Genomic DNA, 13,934 nt, shown 5'->3' on the forward strand with positions numbered 1-13,934 from the left:
GTCCCGCAGTTTGCTCTGGCAAGTCCCACCACTTCTCAGAGTGAACTGTGGAAGAGATAAGTCGGTCGCAGACCATGTAAATATAAGGTAATAAGGTAATAGGATTAAATTTAGATTAAATACATGTTTAGTTAAAGGGTAAATAAGTTAGATTAAATGTAAGATATGATTTGATTTGTAATTGTAATGTGTAATGTAAATTGTAATATAATAGGTAAATTTAATATAGATATGCAATGGGTTAGTCAAATAATAAAGCGAGACATATGGACGGGCGTAATATTATATGGTAATTAATGTAATTAAAGTAATATTAATATTAATCATATTATGTACATCGGTATCACTATAATGTTTGGTTGATAGACTGACATCCGTCAACCTTATATAAATGTGTAGCATATGCGGTATCGGTGTGAATTGGTAAGAAATACGACCACCCCTAACGGATAAAAAGGCAAGATTATAAAATCAGTATCAGTCTGCTTGTGGATCCTGGGGGGCGTCTCTGTGACGCTTTGTTGCCCCGGGACACACGCGATCTCGTCTGCATAACTAATCAAATAATAATAAACAGTTTAATTACAAATAATTAGTTAATAATAACTAAGTTAATTTTAAAATAATTATTAATAATACTCGGATTAATTTTTAATTAATAAGTAATAAATGTGGTTATTTTTGTGACTTCGGATATTAGTTGACTCTTGTTTATTGAGACTTCGAACTGTGAACTTCGAATATTAATTGATTTGACTTTTCTTTTTTTACTAATTGTGGTGTATGGATAATAACAATAAATCGAGTTTCTTTTAATTATTATAACCTTTGGGACTTTCGATACCAATGTGAATGATACCTTTGGACTATAATCCTTGATGAAGGAATGCCATAAGGCCAAACATATTCTAATAACAATAAAATACGAGTCCTGAAGATTTCATCTGGTGTTTAATTGACTTTGTGCCCCGTGACTTTTTGGTTATTCCACGTCCATGAAGTTCCTGCCTGTTCCTCCACATTAATGAACCTCCACTTCCAAGTGCCTGAGCTAGTCAGGAAGTCGGAGGCCTTCATTAGGTTAGGTTTGGTTAGGTTAACCTAACAAATAATCCAGTTTATCGGCTGTTTTCAAAATGCGTTTTCCGCTGTATCATCTTTAACCGAACAGTACCTTTTAATGTATAATTCGATGGGTGATTAACACAAAAACATATCTATAAAAAATGCGTTTTTTAGTTGAGTATGCAGAATTGTTCACTATAATCGGTTCTATTCGTAACACAAAGACATATCTCCGTATATACTATGAGTAAGGAAATAATCTAAAACATATCTCATAATTTAATCGAAAAAAATTAACACAAAAACATATCAGCTGATACATTTTTGTGTTTATGGAGTCTAGAAATACTTGTTTGGCCTTGTTTTTCGACTGTCAAACTGTTGCTTTTTCATTTTGAAGTAATTTTACATAGTTTTTTCTCAAGAAATACTACCTACATAAAAATAAAAAGACAATATTTGGTTACTCAAAAACATAGGATGATATCCCATTTTCTATAAATAATCAACATCAGTATGATGAATCTCTAAAATCTTTTTACTATCTTGAAAGGGAAAAAAATCATTCCGATCCATAAAACAAAATTTATTATTCATATGTACTAGTTTTGCTAAAAAGTCTAATTTCAGATTTTTTTCAATTATCTCAGAATATGACTGAAATCACATACGAGGTATTTTTAAATACAGCGACAATTTATTCATTTATAGCTCAGTCCTGAATAATTATGATGGTTTATTGTTTTGAATTTTTATTTTACTATTATCACTGTGATTTTAGTATTATCAAAGTTTTAGGTACACGGCTCTGATGAGTTTGGAGGTTCATTTAGAACAAATTTCCCAGTAATAGTACACTATTGCGTGTAAAAATATACCAATGGTTATGACTGCGTTGCCATGTTAAGCAATCTTTGATTCATTTTTTACAGTCGGTATGTGCACAATATACATATTTTGAAGAGAAATACTACTAGATATGAGAACTCTACATCAGTCAATGACATATTAAATGGACAACTCACTTCATACCCGGCGCGCACGAGAAATTGTACATGAAAGTCATTCACAGATGTATAGGTAGATGTAACGTGACCATATGACGAATCCGTTTCCATTATGCGATACAAGCTTCGAGAATTTATAGTAATATAACCTTTATTGTAATGGCATATTAGTGTCATGACTCATTGCGTTAGAAACAGATTCTCGGTTACTTACGACTTCTCGGAGATTAGACGCAAGTGAGCTCAGCGAATCACAGGCGACTGACTGTCCAATGGTTCCTGTCATTCAATTGCATTGAATAAACATTCATCAATATCTTAAAATGGCATTTTATAAATAATAAATAATACTAACACATGAAAAGTGATATCCCATCTTTCTTGGAGTGTTTAGTAGATTTTTTTACAATTTTTAACTAGGCACATTGGCATTTTGTAACACAATAATAACGGTGGAGTCGAAACCAGACAGTCAGAAATTTTGTATGGGCAGACCCAGCGGTGTCGCCACACCGCTTACAAGCAGAATGTTCATTTGAGCGTAGGATACCGATATTAAAATATGAATTTCGCCATCCGGCAGACCCGACACAAAGTGAGTGTCATTTTATTTTCTAGATGCTTCGTCCATATTAATGTCATTGACATCAGTACACATTTAAAGTATAGTGTATAAAATAATCATCAATTTTCTGATTGACTAATTAATATTAGTATAATAAAAACACAGAATTAATTGAGAAATTGCGAAAATGGTTTATTAAAAATAATATACAGAATAACCTTAATAATACGAGAGCAGAAGCAGATGATGCGCCAACGCTCTGTGAAACTTCAAAGTTATTTTAACACAGCGAGTGTTTTCCAAACTGTCACATGATAGTCACCACATTGTGCTTTGACGCATCGCCTGCATCAGGGTGATTGTCGGTGAAGAATTATTACGAACTGGTGACCATGGTCCTCATCAGGTTTGAAATGAATTTGTCAATCTTTCGCAAGTCCTGTTGAAGTTCAGTCTTGTATTGTAAACACTGCAAAAAGCAAAATCAATATTACAGGAAAAGTTGCCGTCGGTCTGTCTATGCCCTATGGGGTAAATACAATTAATTTATTAATCTTTTATACATGTAGTTGCATTTATTTTCAAACCTACTTTGTTGCAAATAATGTTTGAAAATTTGAAAATGTTTGAAAATAAATGTAACAAAGAAGAAAGTCATGTTCAACTGCTTTGCAGGACAAAAAGAGATCCTCATCAATGGCACTCAGCTCGAACAGGTGAAAAGCTACATCTATCTGGGACAACAAGTATCTATAGATGGATGTATATTTGATGAAATTGTTCGCAGAGTAAAGCTAGGCTGGAGTGCTTTTGGCCGCCTGAATAATGTCTTCAAAAGTGACCTTCCACTGTGCCTAAAGCGCAAAGTGTTCAACCAGTGTGTGCTTCCCGTGATGACATATGCGTGTGAAACATGGACCCTAAGTAAAAGAGAGATCCAGAAACTTAGAGTAGCACAACGTGGTATGGAGAGGTGCATGCTGGGCATAACGCGAAAGGACAAAAAGAGGAATGAGTGGATAAGGAAGCAGACAAGGGTTTGCGATGTAATAGAGTTTATTAAAAGCCTTAAATGGAGATGGGCTGGACACATAGCTCGAAGAAGAGACAATCGTTGGACAAATCTAGTCATCCAGTGGTATCCAAGAAGTACAAAACGTCCACAAGGTAGACCTAGAGGCCGCTGGATCGATGAAATGATAAAGTTCTGCGGAAGTACGTGGCAACGCAATGCACAGGACCGAGAGAAGTGGAAGCAACTTGAAGAGGCCTTCATCCAGCAGTGGATAGATTCAGGCTGATGATGATGATGACATGTAGTTGACATTACAAAATATTAGTTTATACAAATTGCACATTAAAACTACTGAATAGATTTCGGTGTTTGACAGCTTGAAAGAAAGACATGGGTCGCAACACTATACAAAGATTGTTTCATTTCCACCGTTATTAATTGTTTCTGATGTCTGCACACTGTTGTTAAATGCGTGAATACTCATATGGCATTTCAACAACTAGTTTAAGAAATTCAATGACCTACCAAATGAGTTGACAACAGTTTACACGACTATGGCGAAAGAATTATTAATATTGGTAAAATTTTATAGTACTTCATATCGTCATTGAGGTTAAGGTGTTCTGAGACCAAACACCACCAAACCAAAACCCAATACAACCCAGTGAAACCCCAAAATAAGCAGCTTGTATTAGGTTATTTGAGTCTTTTTACTGATTCTCCGCCACCGCTCGCTGTCATCTGTCAGTGAGCGCAGTGTTGCCAACCGAACTATAATTATAGTACATTTTGGTTAGCGTACTATTAAAAAAGTATAGTACTTCAAAAATACCACAATTTTGAAAAATGGAATTAACTGAATTCGCCGGTTCTGCGAATATTCCCCATTGCTTATTTCATTGCGTTTAAAAGTTGACTATATTGTCGATGTTTAAAGTTCCGTAAAATTTCGTACTTTAATCACAGCAAATCGTAATAACATGAAGCGAGGGACGTAGTAAGTATAATCTATATAATATAAATAATATAAGATCTCAGTATGTGATATTAGTCTATGGACGTAGTCTTGCGTTGTATACTCTAAAAAACTAACGTGACAGTTAATGACGGCGGCCAGTGTTAGCATTTTTCGGTCGTAAGAGGTGTTTTAATAAAGCAGGGCATCGGAATTTCTCGAATTCTCCGTTATGTTTATGTGACAAACAAAAAACTTACATTTTCAACAAGTCCTATAATGTTTGCCGAAATACTATAATGTCTTGGACCGCGTACTATAATTCGATGACAAAAATATAGCTGAATTCCAAAATGGCGACTGAGAGATAAAGACGACGGAGAACCAGTAAGAAGCACCGGTTATTTTTCAGTAGGTTGTGTTAGGTTAGATCACAAAAACGATATGGAGTACTATTTAATATGGTTTTACCATAATATTAATCTCTCCTTTTATCAATCATTCAATTGGCATACACATTCTTTCATTCAGAGATTAAATTTCGCACATGAAATAGATGAAAATACATCCAGTAAACCATGTCAACGCCGTTTACTAAGCTACCCTTCAAAAATATCATTTGAATTAGCAATAATAAGCCGTGAATCTACGCTGGTATTACGTATAACTAATAAAACATGCGGGGTTGCAAACTTACTTTTATGTTGTCAGTAAACTTCAAAAGCAGTAATTCCTTCGAATGGTTATACTTCATTGTGTAGCGTACTTTTGCTGGGTCGGCGAGATATAATCTTTCCGCACATTTCTCAAATTCCTCCCAGTCTTTAATGTATGTCATTTTTATTTTGCAAGTGCCAACTCAGAACCATTGACAGATGCACACGCTGAAAAGTATTTGACGTCTTGGTCTAGTGTTGCTATAAATGAAAATTGAAAACATGTCAGTCAGTGCTTACAACGCAAACAATTACGATAATAAATATAAAAATTTAACCTCTTTGACAAAAATCTATGTTTTCAAAATAAAAACTCCTGGAAATTGGCGTTATAAATATAATTATTACAAAATCAAGTTTTCATACAACAAAAATAAAAGCAATATATATGTGAAAAATATTGTGATCACTCTGCAAATAATATTGTAGGTTGGTACGTTGTAATTCAATATAATGAAAAGAGTTTTACCTACCATTAAAAGTCTTATTATTCGAATTTGACTTTGAAGTCCTTGAAATAGAGTTTGCTCTTCCTTCTTCGCGTGAGGTTATATTCTACTAATTTATTTTCCTTTTTCTTGTCGTTCGTCATTCCTCCCTTTTTATTTACTGGTCATACCCGCGCATCCCTTTTTTATGTAGGAAGTTTGGGACTTCTTTGTCTTCATTCTGGTTTTAGCTTTCTTACTGTTTAGATGTTGCGTCTGACATTTCATTTCTAACTATAAAAAAAAATATCTTGGACGACCGTTAAGTTATGGTTAAGTGAACGTTAAGTGATCAGTGATTATTGTGCAACATCTGAATGAGCGTGAGGAGGATATTCCAAAAGCAATGGACACCAGACGGCGAAGCAAAACTGCTACAGGAGGAAAAGTTCAACGTACGAGCGTCGATTATGCTGCTGATGTTTGAGGTATCCTCGTTACGTACCAAATTTCAGCAGGGAGACCGGCAAGGAGTATCACAACGCCCAAAAACAATTCTTGGTGGCCCCTACGTTTATAAAGTTAGGTCTAAATGACGAGTAGCGTCGGTATGACCACTCGTCATCAGCTAACCATCTGACGGAGAGGACCATCGCGGCCCTCCAGAATGCGATGTTTTCCCAACGGGACAGCTTCTGGAAGGGTATGCAACGGTTAGTGGATTGGGCAATCAATCCTAAAAACATCATAATAGCGATGGGCCTGTACCAAAAAAAAAGTGGGTTTTTGGGGACAACGCGTAATCAAATTTGCGAAGACATGACTCAGATGCTTACCGGGAAGCGCGCCGAGATTATACAAACTCGACGTCAGGTGATTTCGTCTTCAATAAAGGATACCTTCACCCGGGTGTAGTGCCTACTATCAAGGATTTCTCCGAGCTCAGAGTCCCGGAAGGCCCTCGAACTCACATTATAGCTGGGGTACTCCCAATGTGAGACGTCCTGTGGAAGGGAGTTCTCCAGGATAGGTACGGGCTCCACCAGGGTTCCGTACTCCAAGCAGAGGTAACCGCATCTGGACGACCAACAATATTGGAGGCCGCCTAAGAGACTTTCGGGAAGTCTGGATGGCGTAGGGTACCCCCCCCTCCAACATTGGTAAAAAAATAGAAATAGCCGTAGCCCGCATACCTTTTGTGCGGACACCACCATTGGTAAGTCCTTCTTTACTTTTACCGAAAGAATTTCAAACGCAACAATCAGCAGAGGTCACTCTCGAGATCGAGGAGTTAAAGAACTCAGGGGTTCTAGAAGAAGCGGGTCCAACCCCCAGTTTTCTCTCAACCCTGTTTCTGATCAAGAAACAAGACGGGACCCTATGCCCTGTCTTCAACCGAAAGCGTTTGAATGCGACCCTACAGCCAAAGCCATTCAAACGAATTCACCATTATGAGGTTCCAGCCGTCGTACAAAAAGAAGACGGCTAGTAATAATAGATCTAAGCCAGGCGTACCTCCAGGTACCCATGGTTTCTCAACATCGTCGATTCGTTCGACTATCCTATCGAGGGGAGCTCATACAATTTACGTGTCTCCCGTTCGTGCTGTCAGCCGCTCTGATTATGTTTACATCCCTGATCAATTGGGTCGCCGAACGCCTACGAAAGAATGGCTGAGAATATTCACTTACCTAGACGACTTATTAGTAGCCAACCAATCCGAGAAACAGTCTCGGTTTAGGTGGAATACAGGATAACCTTCCTACAGTCTTTAAGGTGGTTAATAAATATAAAAAGATCATGTCTGATCCCAAGCCAACAATGAGGGTTCCTGGACATCACGTGCGACACACACAACAAGCGGATGTTTCTGTCGCCAGCGAAGTGTGTAGCACTCCGTCACCATCTGCTAACGCAGGTACAAAAAGGCAGTTGGTCCCTCAGACAGACACATATCCAATCCCTTCTGGGGCGACTCAACTTCACATCCTACCTCCACGAGGAAGGTTGCATTGCCGACGGCTACAACGCCCCAGTCATCAATATGGCCGAGGTCCCATCCTCGCCAATTGATGACAATCCCACCACAGGCCCAACAGAACATCATGTGGTGGCTCTAGGCGATAGGATCCTCAGAGTTGACACAGCGCAAGTGAAAAAAGGCAGTTGTTTCCTCAGACAGGCACATGTCCAATCCCTTCTGGGGCGACTTAACTTTGCATCTTACCTCCACGAAGAAGGTTGCATTGCCGACGGCTACAAAGGTTCAGTCATCAATATTGTCGAGGTCCCATTCTCGCCAATAGACGACAATCCCACCACAGGCCTAACAGGACATCATGTGGTGGCTCCAGGAGATAGGATCCTCAGAGTTGATACACAGAACGACATTCAATCACTTCCTGACGACAGACGCAGCCGGCACAGGCTGAGGAGCCAACTGAATGAACACCACCTATCAGCTACGTGGAAACAAGACCAATTAGCATGGTATGGCATTCCAACAGGAAGTAAATGTTTACAATTCCATCTCGGGTACAAGCAATCATAGATCTGCTTCTGCAGACAGACAACAAAACAGTGATGGCATATATCAACAACGAGAGCGGCACAAAATCTGTCACCCTCCTAAACCGATGCCGACAGATACTAGTATTTACCAGTCGAGCCAACATCACGTTTACTGCACAATACCTCCGCAGAAATTACAACTTTACTGCGTGGCAGATCATCCCTCCTTCATCAACATCAACACCGCAACCAACCCCCCCCCTGCTTCAAAGATGGGGAGTTCCCGAGGTGGATTTATTCGCAAGCGAAATAACACATGTCGTTGCAATGTACTGCTTAGTCCAGTGATGAGTACTTTAAGAAAGCAGGTGATTTGGGTTGGCAGATATCCTGTATGGTTTGATGGTATTAACCTTCCTTAAGTTTCTTACTAGAATTGGGACACTCTGTGATACTCCTTGATGTAATTCTTCACAGTTTTCTTGTACGGTTATAGACTGTACGTCTTGAAAGTAGTTTGTCAGGAGATTTACCTTCTAGGATGCTTGAGCGGTAGACGTTTATAATTGATTGTGAACACGGGGAAATAATAAGGTTTTACGTAAAGTAAAACATTACTATTTATTTCAGTAATAGTTTTAATACAAAGTGTTTGACAGACAGAGGTTACGTACTGTACAATGGTTGGAAACAAAAGACAAACAGGGATGAGATTTCTTGGGGTTATATACGATTCATTTTAATGGGTTTTTTGACTTGAACAAAGTCCACTTTGCATCTGCAGGTGTTCATTATGACATCTACTTACATCAGAGAGAAATAACAGTGATAACTGATTTATGAGTCTTTGGCTCGGTCCAAAGTCTAAAGAGGGTGTAGAATGCAGATAATATCTAACCCAAAAAGGTACACACGTGTGCAATCAATGTAAATAACAGATTGCTTTGCTCGTAAATAACATCGATAACGAACAGTTTTAAAAGTGTATTTCTTAGCTGAGGTCAAAGTTTAAAAGAGAGTAAAAGTCGATATAAGAATATGCACCTGTTCAAATCAACAGTGATAAAATATTACTTTGACTACATAAATACATATTTCATATTTTATTATGTGCAAGCACGTGTGCTTTAGTTTAAGAACGTTATCTCCTTAATTTATTGTTAAGATAAGGAACTGAATGTTGTGAGACTTTTTGAACATTTCTTAGATGACACAGTCAAGTAGGTAGATAAATATTTATATCATATTATATTATATTGTTTACTTCAAAAGCTTAAAGTTTGTATGATGCTATAATCAAATGGTATTGTAAATTAAATAGATGTGATGCCTTATTAGTGTACACAGCAGTACGTCTCATGAGACGTTACAGACAGTGGCGCGCTGTTTCGCGACGCCTTCAGCCGAGTATTGGAATTCAGACTGGCGTGGATATTTCCACCACCAAACTTACTTCCACGAGTCCTAGCACACCTGAACTCAGCAAAAGGGAAGTACTTACTAGTGGCACCGAGCTGGAAACAATGCTTTTGGGAAGTGGACTTACGAAAAAGGGCGATAGTACCTCCTTATACAATACCTCACCTACACATACGACATTAGTAGGTACGGAGACCAACCGTCCACTTCCAAGGACCCAGGACTTGTCCCTTTAACTATGGATAATTTCGGGTGGGGTGAAATAACATCAAATTGAATGGTAGAAGAAAGGGCACTCCTTACTTCCAGATGGCGGCCTTCGACTCTGAAAACTTACAAACCAAGCTGGAGCAAATGGAAGACAATGACATGGTGTAACATGATACTAATGGATCATATTAGCCCTCAACGAATGGAATTGGCCAGATACCTAGGCTACTTGCACAACACGGAAGGTTTGTCGTACAACACCATCCTGGTGTATAAGTCAGCCATAGCCACATTTTGCAAACCGATTATCATTGTAGATATCAGCATCAACGTGGTAGTATAACACAATATTATGTTAAAGTAAATTTTAGTACTTAAAACCAAACCCGTCAAACCATCGGTTTGGGATCCAGGACGAGTGGTAGATCATCTAAGGAAAACAACACTGGTGGAGTACAACCTATTCGAAACGTTTCGCAGGACAGCTACTCGACTGCTTCTCGCATCGGGACGAAGGGCTCATGACCTCACACTACTCAGTAATAGTAGACAATGGAATAGTGGATAAAGGTGACCACATAGTTATATGGCCAATTTTTGGCGCAAACACAGATACCGCCAAGCATCATCAATCGGAATGGAAGCTAAGCGCATCCACGTGTCAAAACATCGACCCAGTATTACGTGTACAGTATTATCTGGTTACGGAAACTCGTCTGCGTGTCAAACCCAAGGAGAGAAGAAGGTGGGGATATTTCGGAATTATTTATATCTTCAAGAGGACCACCAAAAACCAGCCACCAGAACAGTTATAGGGAATTGGATAAGGTCAGTACTGTTGGAAGTAGGGGTACAAGAACCACCAGGCAGTGTCCGCTCAGTGGTGGCTTCCTTAAACTGTAAATATACCCAATAGATGATATCTTAAAGAGAGGTAACTGGCGTAGTGAGTCGACATTTCATGACAACTACCAGTGAACGATGGACACACCACCATCAGAAGGGGAAAATAATCCGTTAACTTCTCTATTAAACCCTATTTATTGAACGTCACGATCTACCTCGTCAATGAATCATTGTTACATACAGGAATTTGGCATACCCAACACCATGTGATAACAAACAGATATCTTAAGGACTCAAAGTCAAATTCGAATAATAAAAGGAGTTTTACCTACCAATAAAACTCTTATTATTCATGTTGACTTTGAAGTCCATGTAACTTCTACCTGGTTCCTTGAGCCATAAGGGACGCGCGGGTATGACCAGTAAATAAAAAGGGAAGAATGACCAACGACAAGAAAAAGGAAAATAAATTAGTAGAATATAACCTCACGCGAAGAAGGAAGAGCAAACCCTATCTCAAGGACTTCAAAGTCAACATGAATAATAAGAGTTTTATTGGTAGGTAAAACTCCTTTCATTATTCTTGTTTACTCTGAAGTCCCTTGAGATGTCGATCGTATTTTTTGCCTTGTGTTCTTCTGTGCTGGCCCTTCTTACCCCTTTTTCTTCTCGATTATGTATCTCTCTGGTTGCTCATCTTGTTTAGCAGGCTGGCAGCACTGATGCTTCCGTTGGTGGCGTCCTTTTTTGTTTCTACTATTCATTTTGATATGTCTCAAGGAAACTAGGTAGGTGTTCTCTGGACTTCAGAGTCAACAAGAATATTAAGAGTTTTAATGGTAGGTAAAACTCCTTTCATTATACGCTATTGACTCTGAAGTCCCTTGAGATATCTGTTTGATATCACCTGGTAAAGCAAGATAGATCCTGCAAGATAGGATGGATGAAACCTAACATGGGAATTAGGTATAATAATATTCCTTGCTTTTAGACTCAGTGCACCGGGCTGAACAGAGAGGTCAATATATTTCGTTCCCCCGCTGTAGAAGTCTGTGTGTCTATCGGTCTCTGGTAAAATGTTTTGAAGGTAGCCTCCTGGCGCCAATTACCTCTTTGCAGGATGTCATCTATGGGGTAATCCTCTAACCAATTTAGGGAGTCGACTGCTGATCGGGTACTGCCTGGTGATTCCTGGACCCCTGCATCAGAGAGTATTGACTTCACCCAATTTCAGATAACTGCTCGAGTCGCAGGTTTTGGGGGGCCTCTTGACGAGATAAATAATGCCGGAATGTTACCACCTTCTTCTCATCTTTCATTGGAAACGCAGATAAGTTTTCGTAGCCAAAATACTGGATCGATGTTTTGGCAACTGGAAGCGCTGAATTTCCATCCAGATTGGCGGTGCCTTGATGTGTCCATCTTGGAACCAAGCACTGGCCATAGAATAATATGGTCGCTATTATCGACTAGGCCATTATCCGCTACATTGAGTAGGGTAAGGTCATGAACCCGTCGTCCCGATGCTAGTAATAATAATATAGCTGTTCTGCGTGAAACTTCATATTGGTTGTATACTAGTGGTGTTGTTTTCTTGAGGTAGTCTATGACTATTCATGGATCCCAAATCGGTGGTTTTGTAGGTTAAGTCTTGCGGGTGGATATGGCTTTTAACACATGACGCACTACTATGTTACTGCTGATGTCTTTACTGATCATATGTTTGCAAAAGGTAGCTATGGCTGACTTATGTACAAGAATAGTGTTATATGAAAGACCTTCTTTATTGTATAAGTGACCCAGGTATCTAGCCACTTCAATCGGTTCGGGGGTAGGTATAGCTTATCGAGTTGGCCAAGCACCATATCTTCCATTTGTCTCATGCAGGTTTATAGGTCTTCAAAGTGGATGGTCGCCAGCCGGAAGTGAGAAGTGATCTGTCCTCTACCGACCAGCTAGAAACTTACTCTGCCCACCCGAAATTATCCATAACTGGAGTGATAGGTCCCGGACTTGTGGAGGTGGATGGTTTGTCACCGTGTCCTACTAGAAATGACTCTAAGTGCGGGATAGGGTAGGGTGGTTCCAGTGATCTCTGCTGTAGGTCTGCGCTCCAAAAACACTTCTTCCACCATGGGGCCACTAGTAAATATTTTCCCCTTGCCGTGTTCAGGTGTGCCAATACCTGTGGAATTAGATTCGGTGGCGGGAATATCCAGGCTAGTTTGAAGTCCCACTGTCGACTGAAGGCATCGTTCGGATTTCGTGAGACATACTTTGTATCAACATGGACTGTGTTGGACGCGAACAGGTCTACGTCTGGGAGTCTGGGGTCGACGTCCCCATCTTTGAAATATGCTGAATATAATGTGATAATTTTGCTGCGTGAGAGATGGTCTGCCATGCAGTTGTATTTGCCTGGAAGGTACTGTGCAGTCAATGATATACTGGCCTGGTTGGTGATTTCCAGAATCTGTCGGCAAATACTAAGTAGGGTTGCGGACTTTGTGCCCCCTTCGTTATTGATGTAGGCCACCACTGTTTTGTTGTCGGTTTGTAGGAGTAATTCTGATCCCCTGAGCGTTTGCTCCCGGAGTTGTATGGCTGAGAGTACTGCATACAGATCCTTTCGGTTGGAGTGCCACGTGAATTGGCCTTGTGTACATATACCTGATATGTGGCACTCGTCTAACTGCGCTCCCCAGCCTGAATCGGCTGCATCTGTGGTGAGGAAGTGATTGTAAGTTGCCCTGTGAATCTTTCCTGAGGAGCCCACCATTCGAATCCACCACATGATGTCCTCTCGAGCTTGTGGGGAAATCGATGTTGTTCGGTGAGGGTGGCTCCTTGATAATTGAGCGCTCGTACGTTGTAGACGTCGACAATGCAACCTTCCCTGTGGAGTGACGAAGGTTGCAAAGTTGAGTCGCCCGAGGAGGTGTTGGGCCTGCCTGAGTGACCAAATGCTTTTTTGGATCTGCAATTGTAGGTGGTGATGTAGGTGTACTTCTCTGTTGATAGATATTTCCGATTGTTGTGAGTATCCCATGTGATACCCAAGAACTTCCGTTGTTGGCTCGGGATTAGACAAGATTTTTTCTTGTTGATTATCCAGCCTAGTGCCTGCATGAAATCTATTAAATAAGTCAGTTGCGACAGAAGAATCTCTCTGGACTGATTTGCCATCAGAAAGTCGT

General features: G+C 39.8%; 1 protein-coding gene across 1 annotated transcript; it reads right to left on the minus strand.

Moving 5' to 3' along the window:
* Nucleotides 1-2,804: 2,804 nt before the first annotated feature.
* On the minus strand, nt 2,805-5,517 carry Srp9 (signal recognition particle 9). The gene is made up of 2 exons (XM_085945103.1): nt 5,305-5,517; nt 2,805-3,106 (listed from the first exon to the last, which is right to left on the minus strand). Exons 1-2 carry the CDS (start codon nt 5,443-5,445, stop codon nt 3,014-3,016), a joined length of 234 nt encoding a protein of 77 aa, XP_085801229.1. The 5' UTR covers nt 5,446-5,517; the 3' UTR covers nt 2,805-3,013.
* Between the last annotated feature and the right edge of the window lie 8,417 nt (nt 5,518-13,934).

This window comes from Rhyacophila brunnea, unplaced genomic scaffold (genome assembly GCF_057557595.1).
Source record: "Rhyacophila brunnea isolate RB1 unplaced genomic scaffold, BYU_Rbru_1.0 scaffold_18, whole genome shotgun sequence".
Taxonomy (NCBI): Eukaryota; Metazoa; Arthropoda; class Insecta; order Trichoptera; family Rhyacophilidae; genus Rhyacophila; species Rhyacophila brunnea.